This window comes from Camellia sinensis, chromosome 6, assembly GCF_055761805.1.
Source record: "Camellia sinensis isolate YWXY chromosome 6, ASM5576180v1, whole genome shotgun sequence".
NCBI classification, from domain to species: domain Eukaryota; kingdom Viridiplantae; phylum Streptophyta; class Magnoliopsida; order Ericales; family Theaceae; genus Camellia; species Camellia sinensis.
The window spans coordinates 88288579-88308975 of NC_138966.1; the positions used below are offsets into that span (position 1 = coordinate 88288579).

General features: G+C 33.3%; 2 protein-coding genes across 2 annotated transcripts; one reads left to right on the top strand and one right to left on the bottom strand.

Annotated features, from left to right (window-relative positions):
• Positions 1 to 496: 496 nt before the first annotated feature.
• On the bottom strand, positions 497 to 4889 carry LOC114322343 (uncharacterized). Its single transcript, XM_082874148.1, has 5 exons — positions 4639 to 4889; positions 2471 to 2530; positions 1806 to 1922; positions 1524 to 1687; positions 497 to 812 (listed from the first exon to the last, which is right to left on the bottom strand). The coding sequence occupies exons 1-5, from the start codon at positions 4700 to 4702 to the stop codon at positions 717 to 719; spliced, it is 501 nt and encodes a 166-aa protein (XP_082730274.1). The 5' UTR covers positions 4703 to 4889; the 3' UTR covers positions 497 to 716.
• A 13267-nt stretch (positions 4890 to 18156) lies between these two features.
• LOC145793402 (uncharacterized) lies at positions 18157 to 19831 on the top strand. The gene is made up of 3 exons (XM_082876223.1): positions 18157 to 18797; positions 19366 to 19509; positions 19651 to 19831. The coding sequence occupies exons 1-3, from the start codon at positions 18157 to 18159 to the stop codon at positions 19829 to 19831; spliced, it is 966 nt and encodes a 321-aa protein (XP_082732349.1).
• Positions 19832 to 20397: the final 566 nt, after the last annotated feature.

The window sequence follows — 20397 nt, forward strand, 5'->3', positions numbered from 1 at the left end:
AGAATCCTTTCGGTATACAGAAGCGACAAAATCAAACCGTATCAAGTAATTTGTTTTAATTTCTTAACTAGCAAAATTAGAAAGTTCTGTTCAGTACTAAATTTTCCCTTAATCTCGACCAAATCGAACTGTTTACACCCCTACTCACGGGAGACCAAGAGATCTTTCGACCGGGCTTTTGGTGACCTTACAATATAACCAACAAAGACATGTTTGACAATCAATGTTACATATTAATGTCTAGCCCAATCAAACTCAATCTTAAATGACTTGAAAGATGCAATCTATTTATACAATAAATGAATTAGACTGGTTTTAATGAATTTAAAAGGGGTAAAATTGGACGGGCTCCCATTTCGTTTAAGTTTGCCACCTCTAATTTACACTAGGAAACAAAGAGCTAATTACTCTCTGCAAGCATTATGTCAAGCAGCTACAATTAGGCAGTGACTATCGTGCAACCATGAGAAGTCAATGTGTCATTGCCAAAAGACCCTAGGAACAATAATAGCTTACCCATTGAATGATTACTCATGTATGCAATAATGGAATTTGTAGGAGGTCACAAAAAAAATCCAAAAACCATTTTATCTTGCAGATATCAAGTTGCCCACAATGTTTTCTACCAACTTCTGAAAACCAAACTAATCAAAACATCATAATGAAGCAAGACTTATTGCATAGCTAAGTTTCAGAATGCAGATTGAAGAACAACTTCAAGCACTAGAGACAGAGCCGCCTTTATGGCATTCACACAGCATATCCATATAGAACTGGCACTTGCTGATGTCACTGGCATTATAGTTTAAGCACTGCAAGGCAGAACAAAGCAAATACAATAGTAAATTACCAGCGATATTAGACTTTGCGAACAAAAATGATGTTTAGTAGCACCCACTTCATAAAATAAAAAATTTATTAAAAAAAGGGTAAAACAATATGCAGTCTTGATGACAATGCACACAGCAACAACACAAGCAAAACTACAATAGCAAGAGGAAATACAATGAAGTCGATTAAGCAAACTTCAATTACACAAAATGATAACCAATAATTAGTCAAGAAAACAAGAAAAGAAAAAGCCGTAACCCCCACAACAAACACTGCAAGAAATCTACAAAGAGAAACAAAAACATGGCCACAATAGCTTATGGATGATCCACCAAGATCAGAAAAAAAAAGTCAAGCAGGCAACATTTCAAAATCTTCAGAATTAGATAATAAACAAAATGGGGAACTGTAAATACTTATTTCTACCATTCACACCATACAGCAAACAACCACAACATACTTGTACAAAATCATGGCACATTTATAAAAGAGATTGTCCTCTGATGCCTAAGTTAGTAAAACGTTTGAGTGGAAGCACTTAAAATCTTCTTCTAGCCATATCAGATAGCCCACGGTTCTGATGCCAATTCAAAATTTTGAAATCATGCAGGCTCAAAACATAAAGAAGAGAAGTCCTATTAGCAGTAACTAAAAGCAACAACTAGAAATGCAGTTAAATAGAGAGAACATACATCTATGAAGGATTTGGATTGACCACCACATGTATCAGAATCTGCAGAAACTGGTGCAACAGAAGGAACCGAGGAGCCAACTACCTCATGCCTGAAAACACGGGGACCAATCACAGCATCAGCAGCCCTGTGTCCAATTGCATTTCCACCACCAAAAGCCATACCTGTGCATCAATAATAGAAACTGTTTACCAGTGTTTGAGCTTGATTATATCTTATTGAATTGGAAATAATACTATCCATGCTTAGAATATGCATAACAAACCAGAAGGGATAACTAACCATCAGCGACAGAAGCGCCAAGTCCTCCCTTTGCTGATTCCCCTTGTGCAGTTGCAGGTGCTGGTGCTGGTGCTGGTGCAGGTGCAGGTGCAGGTGCTGGTGGACGGGCAGGAGCATCTGTGGCAAACAATCATTTGGCATTTAAACTTGTAGTCCTAACCAAAAAAAAAAAAAAAAACTAAGAGAACACAGCACATTGGTCGCACTAACATAACACTATGTAGCAACTAAAAAAATAAAAATGACGAATTTTATCCATCACACAATGCCAACCATATCCATTAAAATCCTAATTAAGTACTCTTAGAACCAAATTTTATACCATAAAAGAAACCCGGATGTGCCCCTTTGTCCTAGAAACAAAAGCTAATTGATACATTGAAACATTGACAGAACCCAACCATTAAAGATCAAACTATGATCTGGATTGACAGAATTTAAAGACCATACAGTTTTGTATCCCCAATGATGAACAAACCTAGTGGTGATATCCACAATACAACAGCTGTTAGAATTACAAGTCCTTGGAAGTATGAACAAAATGTGTTGTGCAGTTCAATATGTAAGCCTAAGCTGGACAGGTAACATAGCTGTAACGCCTATGTCCATAGTGTATGCATTTTAAAGAGCAGAAATTCTACATTTTCAATATATAAAGGCCCCACCTCGCTTCTGAGGATTACGCAGTGAACCACCACTAGCACTAGGGGCTGACTTAGACCATCCTGCAAGAATAATATGCTATCATCAATACAACTTCATGTCGACAAAAAAGCAAAATATGAAAAAATTATAGAAGTAAATGAAATCCCTGCACGATCCACTTTGAGGAATTGATTAACAAACTAGTTGTTAAATAATAGCAAATATGAATCTCTTTTGACAATTCCATGGGACTACAATTGCAAGACTAGTTTTAGACACAGGTTATAAGTCCAATCCCCTATAGCTTAAAGCATACAATTATTTGAAAAGGAGACTACATAATTGCATAATATAACTACTTAGCCGCATTGAACATATCAATTGGTAAACGTGCTGTCCACTTTAGTTCTAAAGCAAAGGAGGAGGATTCCCTTCGGTCCATAATCTAGGCTGTATGGCATTGTTTAGTCCTGTGGGGCCCACCACAGCCCCATTTTGATGATCAAAGCCATTCATTTTGTCGGACATTTTGTGTATTTTATCCACACACAAAATTAGATCGATCCAATAATCATAACATATTCAATTTATGACGTTCGTCACAAAAAAATGGACGACATCTGTGATTTTAAAAATAAATTATCCATTTTTTTAGTGACAAACGCAATAAATTAAATAGGTTATGATTGTCAAATCTACTTAATTTTTTTGTGGATGAAATATACAAAATACTCGACAAAATAAACAGTTTAGATCATCAAAATGGGACCATTAGTTAGCCCCACAAGCCCAAACAAGGTATTTTTATTAAAGCATTTATGAACCTCAAAATGTGTAAAATTACACAAAAATACGTAAACTGACAACAAAAATTTGCAATTTTTGATCCACATATTGTGGCAGCTCTACCAAACAACCACGTAAGATTTGTTACAAGAATACGTAAGACGACAACAAAAATTTGCAATTTCATTTTTGATCCACATATTGTGGTAGCTCTAGCAAACAACTACGTAATATTTGTTACAAAAATATGTAACATATACTAAGGTAATATGTAACAAAGTGCACACCCTACCAAAGGAGTTCCCCTAATCAAGAGTTCCCCTAACCAAATAGGTTCGGTATAAAAATAAATTTTAAAGATCATCCTTGCCCCGTTTTTCTATTTTCTACATTGCATTTTTTTTCTTTTTCCTTCTATTTTTTTTTTTTTTTTTGGAGAACACTACATTGCATTGTTGATGGAACTCCTTGCCGGCTCATTGTATTTTAGGGCATTTTTTATTTCTACTCCTGTTTAAGATGAAAATGCAACAATTTCCTTCTTGACAAAAACAACCAGAAAATCAGGGGGCCGGGGAGGACCAGGAGATTCATTGCAACATTAATTGTTATTAATCTAAAATAAAAATTGTAACAATATTTATCAGGCTGTTTAAAGATTATGGATTTAGGCAGAAATTTGTAAGGGAAAATAAAAGACGAGAAATAGAGGGGGAAAAAATTCAAATTATATTTCATTCGCATTTTCCTCACATTTTAAATTTTTTTTTTTAAATCACTACCTAAATCTATGATCTAACACAACTTTAAGGTTGAGACAACGTGAGTTTTTAAAGATGAAGATCCCAAAACTTTTATTTTGGTGGACTTAAAAATAAAAAGCTTTGTTTGGAAAGTTAGTTATTTGACTTTTTTTTGACTATTTTAACCTAATTAAAATACTTGTGTTTGAGAAGATAATTTAGTTTTTTTTTTTAGTGGATTTGATAATTGTGATAGAAAAAATAAAATGATTATACATTGAACGTGGCATTTCATCTTATCAGTTATTTTAACTTATTTTTTCTTTTTTAATTATTTTAGGTAAAAAAAAAAAACTAAAAAAACAACTTGTCAAACAGGCCTTTAAAGTTCAAAATATCAATTTCTAACCTACAACTAAATTTTCTTCCCAAACAAACATTGGCTACATATCTTATGTCGGATCAGAATAAACAGAACTTTCACAATTCGTATTTGACACAAATATATCGTCCGATTTTTTGTTCCATTCTTTCAAACAATCAATCTCATTCAGGAAACGTGAGATAATATTACAACAATCACAAATAATGATAGAAAAATATATACATGAAAAGTAAAGTACGTTGATAGATATAGATATATATAGAGATATACATACCCCAACCTCCAGATCCACCGCCAGAGCTACCTCCAGATCTACCTCCAGAGCTTCCGCGAGCCATGATTGCTTGTGATTGAATTGAAGACGAATATGAAAAGAGCGAACAGAGAGACAACTTGAGGCACAAGAAACTGAACAGGCTCTACGAATTTACTATTTATAACTGGTGCGTGGGTGATTGAGGAATATGAGTCTGTGTCGGGTGATTGGTAGATAAGGTAAGCCCCTGATTTTGTATCGTTTGATTCAGGAATTTGATAAAATATGATGGCCCTGTTTGGTAGGGCAGTGATAAAGTGCTTATAATTTATATTTTAACAGCTTATAACTTATAACAATGAACATAAGTTGATTTTTGATTTATAAATTAAATTTTTTCTGCCTTATTTAAAAAATAAGTTGATTTCTGACTTATAAAAAGTTATAAATTGTATTGTTAAACTAAACCAAACATATCAAAATAGCTTAAATTAAATTAAAAATTAAAATAAATTGAAATTAAGCTATACCAAACAGAGCTGATATATGATGATTCGGAGGCTTTTCCCAATATAAGCCTTTTTTACATTGTATTTCCAAAACTAGGCCAACTTCTGACGGAATTCCAAAACTAAGCTAAAGCGCCATTATTATTCGCGCTTTTACTGTTAGGAGGCCAAAAATTGATGAATAGTGAAATCGCTATTTTAATTAAGAAAACGCTGTTCCAAATCGCGCTTTTAACATAAAAAAAATTTCTGAAGAAAACGCTATTTAAAATAGCGCTTTTACTGTGCATATAATAATTTTTTTTTTTTATTTTTAAAAACGCCATTTGAAATGGCGTTTATACTGTTCATTCACCAACCAAAGCCAACACACACTGACACACACACCAATGAAATAATATAATTTTTATATATAATAATAATTTATAATAATTAATTATATAATTTTTATAATTTTTGTAAATATAAATCATTTTTAGGTTATGAATGGTTTGATTTATAATACGTATGTAAGGATAAAAATTTTTATAATCAAAAATAATTTTTATAATCAAAAACAATTTATAATACGTATGTATTATAAAAAAATTTATAATAATTTATAATACGTATGTATTATTTGAATCTTTACATTTTTTATTTTAAATTTTTCACAGTAAACCCATCTTCACATTTTATAATACGTATGTATTATTCAAAAATAATTTATAAAAATTTATAATTAATACGTATGTAAATAATTTAATACGTATCTTCACATTTACATTTACAGTAAACCCATCTTCACATTTACATATGTATGGTTTAAGGGTAAATTTTTTGATAAATGACTTAAATGATAAATCAAACCATCCATAACCTAAATTTTTTTACCCTTACATACGTATGGTTTAAATAATTTATAAAAATTATTGTCATACGTATGTAAAAATCGATTATAAAAATTACAAAAATTATTCAAAAATTATTACAGTAAATCCATCTTCACATTTAGATTATTTGTAATTTTTAAAATTGCAAAATATAATTTTCGTAAATATAAATCATTTTTTTACGCTTTATTTATAAAATAAAGGGTAAAAAAATTGTAAAAATTGTAAAAATTAAAAAAAAAATTAAAAATTATAAAAATTATATAATTGATTATTATAAATTATTATTATATATAAAAAAATTTATAATCAATTTTTGCAATTTTTATAATCGATTTTTACATACGTATGGCAATAATTTTTATAAATTATTTAAACCATACGTATGTAAGGGTAAAAAATTTTAGGTTATGAATGGTTTGATTTATCATTTAAGTCATTTATAAAAAAATTTACCCTTAAACCATACGTATGTAAATGTGAAGATGGGTTTACTGTAAATGTAAATGTGAAGATACGTATTAAATTATTTACATACGTATTAATTATAAATTTTTATAAATTATTTTTGAATAATACATACGTATTATAAAATGTGAAGATCGGTTTACTGTAAAAAATTTTAAATAAAAAATGTAAAGATTTAAATAATACATACGTATTATAAATTATTTTTGATAATTTATAAATTATTTTTGATTATAAAAATTGAAAAAATTATTTTTGATTATAAAAATTTTTATCCTTACATACGTATTATAAATCAAACCATTCATAACCTAAAAATGATTTATATTTACGAAAATTATAAAAATTATATAATTAATTATTATAAATTATTATTATATATAAAAATTATATTATTTCATTGGTGTGTGTGTGTCAGTGTGTGTTGGCTTTGGTTGGTGAATCAATAGTAGAAACGCCATTTCAAATGGCGTTTTTAAATAAAAAAAAAAAAAATTATTATATGCACAGTAAAAGCGCTATTTTAAATAGCGTTTTCTTCAGAAATTTTTTTTATGTTAAAAGCCCGATTTGGAACAGCGTTTTCTTAATTAAAATCGCGATTTAAAATAGCAATTTCACAACAGTAAAAGCGCGAATAGTAATGACGCTTTAGCTTAGTTTTAGAATTCCGTCAAAAGTTGGCTTAGTTTTAGAAATATAATGTAAAAAAGGCTTATATTGGAAAAGCCTTTGATGATTCGTGAACAAATATGAGTATGCGACGCTCTCGAGTATTGAATAGGTTTTTTCTGGCTTGGGCCACAAGATCGTACCGCATGCTAACTCTCTCTCCCTCAGCCAAGTAGTTATCTTTATTTTCTTCTAGAATATTCTAGTAATTCCATAAATATTTTGTATTTAATTTTTAAAAATATTAAAAAAAAACTGTTGTTTTACTGTTAAGTTAGGCCTATTGGGAGGTGGCTTTTTTCTTTTTAATTAAAATATGAGATCAAAAAATTAATTATTTTATTTAAGTCTCATTTGGTATGTGAGTGTTTTAATTTAAAAGTAAAAAAGTTATTAAAAAAATAAAAATTTATAACTTATATCAAAAAGTGTATAACTTATACTAAAAAGTTAAAAATTCTCTTATTTATTTATTTTTTGCACATCTTTTCATAAAAAATCAAAAAATCATTTCAAACATACTAATTTTTTTATCTCATATTATAGCAAAAAAGTCAAAAAAATAATAAAATAATATGTTCTCAAACGAGGCTTTAGTTTGAAATTTTTAAAAATAATTTTATGAGATTTTAATTCATATTTTTTGTTTTGTTTTTAGTCAATGTTTTCTGATATTTTAATTAATATTTTCAAAATTTTAAATCCACTTAATCTAGATTATACAAAAATAAAAATAAAAATAAAAATTATTGAATACAAAAAAAATTATAAAAATTTAATATATTTTCATATTTTGTTGTCTTTTATATTTTTTTAAGTGTATTTATATTAAGTGGATAATATTGATTAATATATTAAAAATATTGACTAAAAAAAAAATCTGGATTTTTTTTTCAGATAGTCAAAAAAAAAATATAGATTGAAAACTTAAAAAACTGTTTTTGAAAACTCTAAACCAAATAAAGTGAATATATGTTTGAGAATAATTTTTTGACTTATTAGGAAATAGGAAAAAAAATGTACAATAAGTAGAATAAATGATAATGAATCTTGAGAAAATTGGTGATAAATCCAATTTAGAAAGTGTCTAAGATATTAGATCCAGTGAATATTTTTTCTTCGTGAGAGGTTCACGTTTTGGGAATTAGTTTGGTGAGAAGTCATGTATAACATTTTGTTTTCAATTTTAACCTTTGATTTTTTTTATCTATTTGACTTTTTGTTGACTATTTGTTCAAATTTTTTCCTAATCTGTTCAAATTTTTTACCCTATTTGTTCAAAATTTTCTTTATCTATTCAAAAAATTTACCCTATCTGTTTAATTTTTTAACTTTTTCAATTCAAATTTCGCTTATCTGTTTAAATATTTGTCGAAATAAAATTCTATCTATCCAATTTTTTGTCTATCTATCCAATTTTTTCCCTATCTATCTAATTTTTTGCCTATCTATTTAATTTTTCCCCTTATCTGTCCAAAATTTTATTATCTGTTCATTTTTTTCCCTTACAATCTATTTGTCAAAATTCTATTTATTCAAATTTTTTAAAATATTTTTTCTATCTATTGAAATACAAGGAAAACCAAACCCTATATGTTGAGCCAACCCAACCTTATCGTTGCAATACCAAGTCAAACCAAACCTTATTTGTTCAATTTTTTGACCTGTCTGTTCAATTACTATATTTATCTGATAAACCTACTCTCTCTCTTTCTCTCTCTCTCTCTCTCTCTCTCTTTCTTCCTATCTGCCAAACCAAACATATCTTATTTGTTCAAATTTTTGCTCAAACCCAAAGAACCAAAAAAAATAAATAAATAAATGTACATGATTTGTTGAAATTTCCCTTCTCCTTTACACATATACAATCCAATCTTGAATGCAAGAACAAATATACAGAGATACATAATTCACACACACACATACACAGAGGTTGTACTCATCCTTCAATCATATGATCTAACACTAAACAAACAGTAATAATAATAATAATAATAATAATAATAATAATAATAATAATAATAATAATAATAATAATAATAATAATAAAAAAAAAAAAAAAAAAATAGAGAAGAAACAAAAAAGAGAAGAGAAGAGAAGATGAGAGATACTACTATTACTACTGCAGCAGTAAATGTCTTCTAGTATTACTACTACAACAATAGTAAATGTCTTCAAAAAAATGTTTGTAAAATGTACAAAAATTGATCCCGCTTCACAGATCATTACTCAGAACTCAGATAAAATGTTTGTAAAAAAACACAAATCCTCATATCCGAACTCAGTATCCTCAGATCTATTAAAAAAACCACAGATCTGACCTGAGAAAAAAGAGCATGGTGGGATCTGGTCTTGCCATTGCCGTGAGTCATATCGTTCACTTCTATACACTAAAGTGATGGCAATGACGATACTTACTTTGGATTCATCATCAACATATCTGAGCCTAAGATCTTGATGTTGTGGAGAGAATGGGTGGACGAGTGGCTGGAGATGAACCAGGCGGTGGTGGCGAAGAGATCAATAGAAGCGAGTTTAGTGTCGGTAGAGTCTTCTTCACGGCTTCCGATCACTCTGAGAATGCGAAGTTTGAAACCCTAGCAACCGATAACGGAAGGAACGGTGAAGGTTTAGAGGAGTTGCAAAGAAAAAAAGAGATATATATATATATATATAGTGAGATAGCGAGTTGGAGGAGGTGGTGGAAAAGCAATGCGACCCAAGTAGCCTGACAGTGGCCAAACGACTCAACAATGAAATTGGCAGTGACAGCGCCACCGCATTGCCGCCGTATCTAAAAATTGGAATCGAACTGGGCTGCAAGTCGAGACGGACAATATGGAAAAGAGAGAGTGAGAAAGAAAGAGTAAAGAGAGAGAGAGAAAGAGAGAGAGAGAGAAGGCTGTAATTAGCGTTTGAAAATGAGAGTCTTTACGGTAGCTATATTATATATATGGGGTAGTTTGGTCTTTTCACAAAAACGTGTCCTTATGGACATATTATTTTTGAGCGTGGACCTTGGGCCAAAAGAAATTCAAATTTGGATTTATGGTCTGAGCACCCATGAATCTTTGACTTTGTAGAGTGAATAGAAAGAAATCTATAACTATTTTTTGTATGAGTCAATACTTTTTGATTTTTTACATTTGTAGTGACTTTGTACTTTTTGGCTCAAATAATTACTTGCCAAACATTCCCTTAATAATAACTAGCGGGTGACATATGCAATGTGTGTGCAATTTGAATAAGTAAAAACAAAAATAAATAATAAAAAAATTAATATAATACTATATATGTTACCTACGTGTTAAGACTTTGTAGTGAAATCCAAGTTTTTGGATTCAAACCCTGCTCACCTCATTGTATAACTTTTTTTGTCTTTAAGTGATAAGAATCTTCTTAAAGAAACCCAAGGCCCTAGGTTCAAGGCTTGTTTTGTATAACTTTTTTTCAAAGGATAGAAAAAATAAATAAATAAAATAGATATATTGCCATGTTTTATTTTTACACCATTTTTTTTATAAGATTAGATATAATGTGATTATTGATAGGATTGTGAGAGATAAACCATTATAGGGTAAACTACCAATAGGTTCTGATAATTAAATTTAATTCCCATCAAGTCCTATTGAAAATAAGTCCTAAACTCGTTGCTAAAAATAATTTTTCTGTGACGCTTTTTTTGTATATGTCGCTAAAAATTGACAATTAGTAACTTTTTTATCATATTTTTATAAATTGTCCCTAAAATTTACAACTAATGATATTTTTCTATGACGAAATTTTCAAATTGTTGCTAAAAATAAAAAATTAGTGACATTTTTTTGTGACGATTTTTTTAAACCGTCGCTAAAACTTATAATTAATGACATTTTTTATAATAAAATTTTTAAACTGTCGTTGAAAATTAATAACATTTTTTCAGAGTGTTTGATGAAAAATGTCATTAATTCTAACAGGACCTATTAGATAATAAGTTCACCTATTAAGACCTACACATAAGTCCCCCTTAATTATAGTATGAAATTAATTAAAATGAAATATTGAATATAAGATAGAATTATGATGACTAGGATTACGACAGATAATTTATGTCAAGGATAAATATGTGGGATAAAAAATTTGACTGAGTGTGGTATTTTGTTTTGTTATGATAGGATAAAAACATATAATTATCATTCTATCACTAAAAAGTGAAAAAATATATAAAATATATAAATATTTTTGTAATATGGCAATAAATAAAAATTTAAAACCCACCAGCAGTTTTTAATAGTTATTATTTTATAAATTAACTTCCAAGTGGTTGTGGATTATGGGTGAATTTTTAAGAAACAGTGAATGGTATTTTAGAAAAAGCAAAATGGTGAAGGGTGTTTTATTAAAAGCAAAAATTTCCAACTCTAACTCCAGTCTTTGCTGTATAGTATAAATAGACAGAAGACAAATAGAGAGGTAGTATCAAAGCATAGATGGATAGTATAAATATTCAATAATAGTGATATCATGTAATTATTAGGCTCTGTTTGGATGTTATTAAAAAAAATGAAATGAGAATTATTTTTTAGTCTTATCGTGGTATAATAGTATAATTTAAATAAATATATGATAATTTTAATTAAATTATTTATGTGTATAAATTATTTCAAAATATATGTTGTGACATTATTGGCACCATAAATCTGTAATTATTATTATTATTATTATTATTGTTATTATTAAATTGCAAGACACGTAACACTCTCCTACTCATTTGGAGGTTGTAAGAAGTTATGAATTATTAAATATATGTGAAAAGATGATGGAGAATGTGGAGGATCATGGAGCATAATGTGGAAGAACATGGAAGACAAAGTGGAGAACATGGAGCATGAATTGAAGATTAAAGGAAGTTATGAAGACATTGAGAAATATGTGGCATTGTGGGAATGAAGATGAAAAAGTGGGTAATTTTAGCTGGTTATTGGATAGTTATTGCTGGAAGTTTTTTCCTACAAATATTTGCCTATAAATAGCCATTCATGACTACATTGTAATGACCCAGACTCAGATAAAAAAACCAGTTTATTTACTTCATATTTCTTTCCAGTTTTACATTTTTAGTTCTTTACATTTCCAGCACTTCAATTCCTGTATTGCACTTCATTTTCTAGGAGTTGTTTCAAGTAGTCGTTGCTGTAAACCTTTTCAACGCTGGCTCATTTTATTGTAAATTCCTATTTACTCAATAAAATTTAGTTTTTGAATTGTTCTGTACTTATTATTTCTTATAAATTTCTCCTAAAACAAGCCACTAGTAAAAGTCCTCTTCATTGAGGTTGAAAGAATTTCAACACAATCGTTTGATAATTGGTTGGTAATTAAAATTCTGTAAGGACTGATTGATCTTTGCTGTCACACTTGAATTTATATTATTAACTTTCGAAAGCCAAAAAAACCAATAGACATATACAATGTTAGTAGGGATGGCAATTTGAACTCGGCCCGACGGGGACCCACTTCCCCGTTCCCGATAGGAGCGGTTTTTCCCCGAAAAATATCCCCAACGGACGGGGATGGTATTTAAAATTAAATCCCCAATCAATTTCGGGCCGGGGACGAGGATAGCCTTCACAGCCCCGGACCCAGCCTGTCCCCGGCCCCGTTCTCCCCGGAATGAAATTACATTTGTACCCCTCTCGATATATATGTGTGTTTCTCATTGTTGGACTGAGTTTAGAGTTATAGGTTCACGCACAAAACACTCACCTCTCGCTCTCTCTGATGCTCCCTCGCCGCCACTCGCTCACTCTCCCTCACCGCCGCCGTCGCTCCTCCCTCACAGCCGTGTTGCTCTTCCCTCTACTCTCTCTCACTCTCTCTCTCTCTTATATCTCACTGATTTTAGTCCCTCACTCAGTGTTCTGATCGCCATTTTTGGCGATGAGAGAGAGCTTCGTGTCGTGAGAAAAATGTGAGGAGGGAGAGAGAGAGAGAGAGAGAGAGAGAAAAGAGAGCCGCTATCGAGTGCAGCACAGCGTCGATCTCCACCGCCGCCCTCCTCCGCTGATATCCTCCTCCGCCGCCCTCATCACCTCAGATCTGTAAGATCTGTTATTTTTTTTTATCTGTTATTGATTTTTTGATCTGTAATTTTTTTTTGATCTGTTGATGATGATCTGTAAATTCTTTTTTTTTGATCTGTTGTTGTTTTTTGTTGATCTATGTTGATGATCGATGTTGATGATGATATTGTGTTGTTTTTTTTATCTGTTGATGGTGTTAAATGTTGAAACAGAGTTGAATTGGGGAATTTTCGGGGTCGGGGAAACCCGATCCCTGTTGGGGACGGGGATGGGGACTGTGATAAGTTCCCCGTCAGGGATCGGGGCCGGGGACGGGGAAGTTTTGGCCATCGGGGAATGGGGACGGTGAGGGTGATCCCCAGCCTTGCTTCGCCCCGTTGCCATCCCTAAATGTTAGAGCATAATCTTAGATTTATCATATTTTAATTTAAATATATAATTCTATATGATGTTAGATTACAATAATACAGTAAAGTAAATGAGTTAAATAATAAAATTATTAATCTAAAATAAAAGTGATTAATAATTAAAAATTTAAAATACGTAAAAATGTAAAAATTGAACCGACATTAAAGAAAAAGAAAAAAAAATTATTTTGAAAAGTTAAAGAAAAAAGCATTTTGTCACATATCTATGATTATAATTTGAGTGAAAACTATAGCAGTGTAAAAAATCTAATTGAAAGAAATATATATGATAATTATATACATTTAAATTAAAACATAGTAAAAGCATGAAAAAATAGTAAATAAAAAAAATATAGAAAAAAGAATAAAAATTGGAAATACCATTGTGTTGGGACAAAATGCTCAATATATATGATAAAAATATACAGAAAATTATAACTTAGTAGGTGTTGGCTATATATTTTGTAAAAGTTAATTGCAGCTTGACACATGGTACGTGAAGGGCAATTTGGGAAGTTAATATAAGTCTCTAGTCAAAGACAGACACGTGGCAAGTCATATTGGTTATAATGGATCTGCGCAGCACTAGAATAGCTAGAAGGCGCAAAATGACGTGGCCCAACGGTTACTCACAAATTCAAATTCAAATCCAAGAGGGAAGCCTAACTGCAAGAATGGCGTAGTGAGACTGATTGTGAGAGAGCATGATTAGCAATCATGGGAGGACATTTCGACGGTTGGAAACCCACTTCGACTATTACCTTTGGAAAGTATAAACAGCAGGAAATGCCCCAAATTGAAAGATCATACTCAGATTCAGAAACCAGTTTATTTACTTTATATTTCTTTCCAGTTTTACATTTCCAGTTCTTTACATTTCCGGCTCTTCAGTTCCTGTACTGCATTTCATTTCCTAGGAGTAGTTTCAAGTAGTCATTGTTGTAAACCTTTTCAAGGCTGGGTTATTTCATTGTAAACTCAATGAAATTCAGTTTCTGAATTGTTCTGTACTTTTTATTTCTTATAAATTTCTTCTAAAACAATCCACCAGTAAAAGTCCTATTCATTGAGGCTGAAAGAATTTCAACACAATCGTTTGATAAATGGTTGGCAATTAAAATTCTGTAAGGACTGATTGACTTTTACTGCCACGCTTGAATTTACATTATCAACATTTGAAAGCCAAAAAAGCCAACATATATTTTTGGCACGCCTAGTGGAACTCTTAAAAATGGCTAGACGTAGACCAAGAGGAGAAAATGAATGCCCGGAAGAGGATGTGAAAGGAGAGGTAGAAATACCTAACCTAGAGGGGAATGCAATGGATGCATCTGTCCCATTAGATCTTCCACAAATGGTCGAACAGACTAATACTTTAGAATATACAAACATATCCAACACACTGGATAGGGCCATGAGACTGGACCTTCGAATGTCCCTTCTATCCACCCAATAAATCCATGGGGAGGTCTAGTAGATGCTATAGGGCAACAATTAATGTATACAATAGAAAGATGGGCAACATCCTTTTTGGATCGAGTAAATTCTCATCAACTAATGATCGCACAATAGGCTGAAGAAAACATGAATTCCCTTCAGCATAGATTGGCTTGAGATAAACAGCCTATGCAAAATAACGGACAAACCAGTGGTCAAACTAGAAATCAGAGTCATGAAAGGTCATCACCTGTGCCTCAGTCATGGTATGAAGCTCTTTCGAGACCACCAGCAAACCAAAATGTTCTATTGCCCACCAACAAAATCATACAAATTGGTGGATTTGGGCCAGCACAAGGGAATGGTATGAGGATGTTTCCAAATCCTATGTTCAAAGCCATACCTGGCACACGGGGCTTTATTAATCTTGTGTTTGAATTTACATCCGAGGGGTTGGAGGGATTTCCTACGGTTGGAAGAGAAACAACACATGTTCCTTCTCCTATGGCACATTTCGTTGGACCTTTCCCAGGACAGATTCCAAGAGGTCAGCCATACATCCAACAACAACCAGTACAACAATGACAACCGGCCTTGAATGTACCCATTTATGGACCAAGAGGCCCTCAAGCACATGGAGTTCCTCCAAACCTTGTGTTAGTTCCTCCAGTAGTGGTTTAACCAGCACAAAATATGGTTCCAATGGACCAAATTGCTAATATAGTTAGAGAAATGTGTGGACCTGTGGCTCGAGGGGTCCAGACACCAGTGTACAAAAAACCTTACCCAGAATGGGTGGATAGGGTACATGAGTATCCTAGGGGGTTTAGAATACCAGACTTTGCTCTCTTTTACAAGAATAGAAACCAGTCAACGGTGGAACACATTGCAAGGTTTATAAGCCAGTGTGGTGAGTTCGCCAATAATGATTACATGAAACTAAGACTCTTTCCAAACTCTTTAACTGGAGCAGCCTTCGTATGGTACATAAACCTTACACCTGGATCTATCCAAGCTTGGCAGCAAATGAAGGAAGTTTTTCATACCCAGTTTTTCCAAACAGAACCTGAAGTTTTATGGCAGACTTGGCAAGATTGAGCCAAAGGCCTAATGAGAAGGTTGCTCAGTTTATTGCCAATTTTAAAAGGGCACGAAACAAATGCAGGGTCATGCTACCAGAGCCTGAATTTGTAAGATTGGCTCAAAGTGGCTTGGAATTTAGGCTTTGAAAGAAGTTTGATTTAACTAAGTTTCGAGACTTAATAGAGTTAACCTATGAGGCGTCTAGATAAGAAACTTTACTCGAGGAAGAACAAGATCGAAGTAATGCATCATATAAGACCTATTATAAAGATCCTAATTATGAAATTGATGTAGCAGAGATCGTAGGAAAAAAACTTATGACTTGTGAAGCATTAATTCAGAAAGACAGTACAATAAACCAGTAGTTAAAAAAAAAAGACCTGCATAGGAAGTATTCTTTTGACTATACAAAAGTAGATAACATTTTTGATCATTTGCTTGCAGTAAATTTCCTAAACTTACCAAAGGGAGTCAAGATCCCTACCCTTGAAGAACTTAAAATAAAGTTATATTGTAAATGACACAATTCTTGGTCTCATTCAACTAAAAACTGTATTGTTTTTCGAGACAGGATCCAAGAACAGATTCGGAAGGGGAGGCTAAAGTTTCTAACCAAGTCTGAGAAAATTATGAGAATTGACACCAACCTGTTTCCAGAGATTGGGGAGGCTACAGCCAATGTTGGCATGCTAGATTTCCAAAACCTATCCTTGAAAGAATTGGAGGAAGTCACCGTACAGATGCATGTGGCTAGCCAGGCTACTTTCAAGAAGAACACAAGAAGTTCACCAGCTGATGGACAAAGCTCTGTAGGCCTAAAAGAAGGCTCTAGTGAAGAGATGTTGGCTGATGACTCTCTTGAAGTTTCTGTAGTGCAGATGATGTGTTCCAGGTGTAGGATGTGTTACAAGTGGCTGAAAGGGCTCCTAGTTGATGGGAAGCAGTATTACAAAAAGGTGTAGAGAGACCGAATAGCCATCACCTATAACAAGAGGCCCAACTGGCCCTAGACAACATTCGTCCTTGGTAGCCCCATCAGATACCAGGATGCAATCAAAAGGAAAGAGGCCTCTGTATGAAACTAGGCCACCCAATTATTACAGGGTAGATAGCCAGCTTGAAAGGAAGCATGGATTCAGTGCAAGGCATGGGACCAGGACTAATAATTGGCCCCCGATGACTGCTTCAAAGAGTGGGGCAGCAGACCCAGCAGCCAGACTAGTGGGCTCATGGATCTCAGGAGTTCCAGATTGGTTTCTCATGTAGAACAAACCTAAGGAAATGCCTACTCAAGAAAAGGTTTTTGGAGACCAGGGAAGAATGATCAAACCTCCCTTGGTGGCTCCAAACAATTTGGTGTTATTAAAGAACCCAAAATAAGGGAGCTAGATGTGGTTCCTATGATTATTAGGTCTCAAATGAGGAAGATCCAACAAAGATACACCCGGTATCAGAGGGATTTGAAAGAAAGTGGAGAAAGCACTTCCATGGCACAAGCAAAAGACCAGAGAGATGAGGGGATAGGTTCGAAGCCTGCTCCCAAGATCAAGAGGAGTGCCAACATGGAGCAATTGGCCAAAGTTCATGCTGAACTAAGAGCCAAAGAAAAATCCAGTTTAGCAGGCGTTGAGAAAGCTTTACTAGAAAGTCATGACGAAACGGATGAAGAGACTGAGTTAGGCCAAGAGAGAACATTGGTTGAAGATGAAATGTTTAAGGCCTTCATAGCTGAACTGACTTTTTTGGTTGACAAGCCAACGAATGTAGATCACCAACAGATTGCTTCGAATGAACTTGCTAGCACAGAGGTACCAGAATGCAGCATGGAAGATGCTTTCGAAATAACAGAACAAGCTAGTTTGGAAGGAAACAAGTACAGCCAGTAGTTCAGTTTGGCTCATTCCCTCCAGTGCCAGTAAACATAGTATATATACTGCCACAGGAGTTCTAAATTAAAGAGAGAAACCAAGAAGGTCAGGAAGATGATCTCATTCTAGTTTCTAGTGAAGATTCATAAGCCAACATGATTCAAGATGAGTTTGAAGTGGCCACACCAATGGAAATTGAAGAAGAAAGTGAGGAGATGAGTATTAACCTCTCATATCCCTTCAAGTACCCTACAACATCTATGACTCAGCACGTTAAGCCCCTGTATATCAAGGCTTACTTCGATAGGATACAAATAAATAGGGTGTTAGTGGACAATGGGACAGCAGTAAACCTGCTTCCGAAGTCCTCCTTGAATAAATTAGAAAAAAGAAACCCCAGATTAATCTCAACCAGCACAACCATTACTGGTTTCGTTGGGGATAAGCAGATGGCTCAGGGCATTCTGCCCATCAACCTGAGTGTGGGAACCAAAGATTGCATGACAACATTCTTTGTTATAGACAGTAATGCCAAGTATAATGCTTTGCTTGGCAAGGATTGGATCCACACCAACAAATATGTGCCTTCCTCTCTACATCAGAAAATGATGATAGCACTATGCAATGGAGAGACAAAGGAGATCAACGCAGACCCCCAACCGTTTATTGCTTGTGTTAATTTTGTAGAGGCTAAGTTATACACTGAAGGAGTGACACCACTTAGTGTGCTGAGGAATCCTCATGGAACAGCCGAAGTGACGACTGATGAGGAAGTAACACACTTGAAGCACTTAGTGTAGGAGAGTGCTGATGAAGAGTTCGTTATCAAATATGACAATGATGCCTGGTTGTAGGTAAGGAGATAAGAACCAAGAAGCCAGACCCTTGGCTTTAGTCAACTTTAGCATTGGACGTAAAGTCAATAGTCCAAAAGGTACATGAATAAGAGAAGGAAACCATGGTGATTGGCTGTAATCAGGAGCAACAAAAGGCCAGGCCTTTGGCCGTTGATAAGTACTATGCATTGGACATCGATTCAAAAGTCTAGGAAATATCGGAAGAAGAAGCCTAATGGACAAATTTTGTTTATGAGGAAGAAAGCAAATATGTTGAGCTAGAGAAGGTGAGAGCAGAACAAAATGAAGAAGTTGCTTTAAAGGCAGAAGAAGTCAAAGGAGAAGCATCAGTAAGTGCTCAAGTACAAGACCCCTTGGAAGAAGTCAACTTAGAGAAAGGTTCTGCACAACAACCACCTACATCAGTGCTTGGTTAAGTCCTATTGACAGGAACCAGTCGTTGGTAGTCCTAAAGCAATATAGGGATTGTTTTGTGTGGTCTTATAATGAACTACTTGGATTGGATAGATCATTAGTGGAACATAGGCTCCCTATGAAGCCTAATTTTAAGCCACACAAGCAGAAACCAAGACGGATGAGCCTTGAAGCGGTTCAGAAAGTGAATGAGGATATTTTCAGGCTCCTTAAAACAGGCTTCATTAGAACAGCTAGGTATGTTGAATGGTTGTCTAATATTGTGCCTGTGGTTAAAAAGAATGGCAAGATGAGGGTATGCATCAATTTTAGAAATCTGAATTTGGCAACTCCAAAAGATGAATACCCCATGCCTATAGTTGATCTATCTGTGGACAGTTTAGCAGGGCACAGGATTTTGTCTATGATGGATGGGCATTCTGGTTACAACCAAATCTGCATTGTAGAGGAAAATGTCCACAAGACAGTATTTAGGTGCCCTAGGAATATTGACACCTTCGAATGGGTAAAAATGCCATTTGATCTGAAGAATGCTAGGGCAACGTATCAAAGGGAATGATTACTATCTTTCATGATCTTATTGGAGGATACCTAGATTGTTACATTGATGATATTGTTGTAAAGTCCTAGTCTATGGAGGAACACTTGGTTCACTTGGTAGCAACTTTCGAAACAATGAGAAAGTTTAAGTTGAAGCTTAGTCCTCTTAAATGTGCTTTTGGTGTATCAACTGGAAACTTCTTAGGGTATGTAGTGCAAAAGAAGGGAATACAAATTGATTAGAATAAAGCCAAAGCCATTATTGAGGCCAAACCTCCTTCAAGTAATAAAGAATTACAAAAGTTCCTTGGTCAGGTTAATTTCTTTCAAAGATTTATTTCTAACACTGCAGGGAAAATTAAAGTATTTTCTTCTTTGTTAAAGTTGAAAATAAAGAGGAGTTTGTGTGGACAGCAGAGCATCAAGCTACTTTCGAAGGAATTAAAGCCTACTTGGCCAAGCCTCTAGTGTTAATGCCACCAAGGAGAGACAAGCCCTTGAAGTTATACATTGCTGTAGCAGAAGATTCATTGGGAGTTTTCCTAGCTCAAGACAATGAAGAAGCAAGGAGCAAGTAGTTTATTA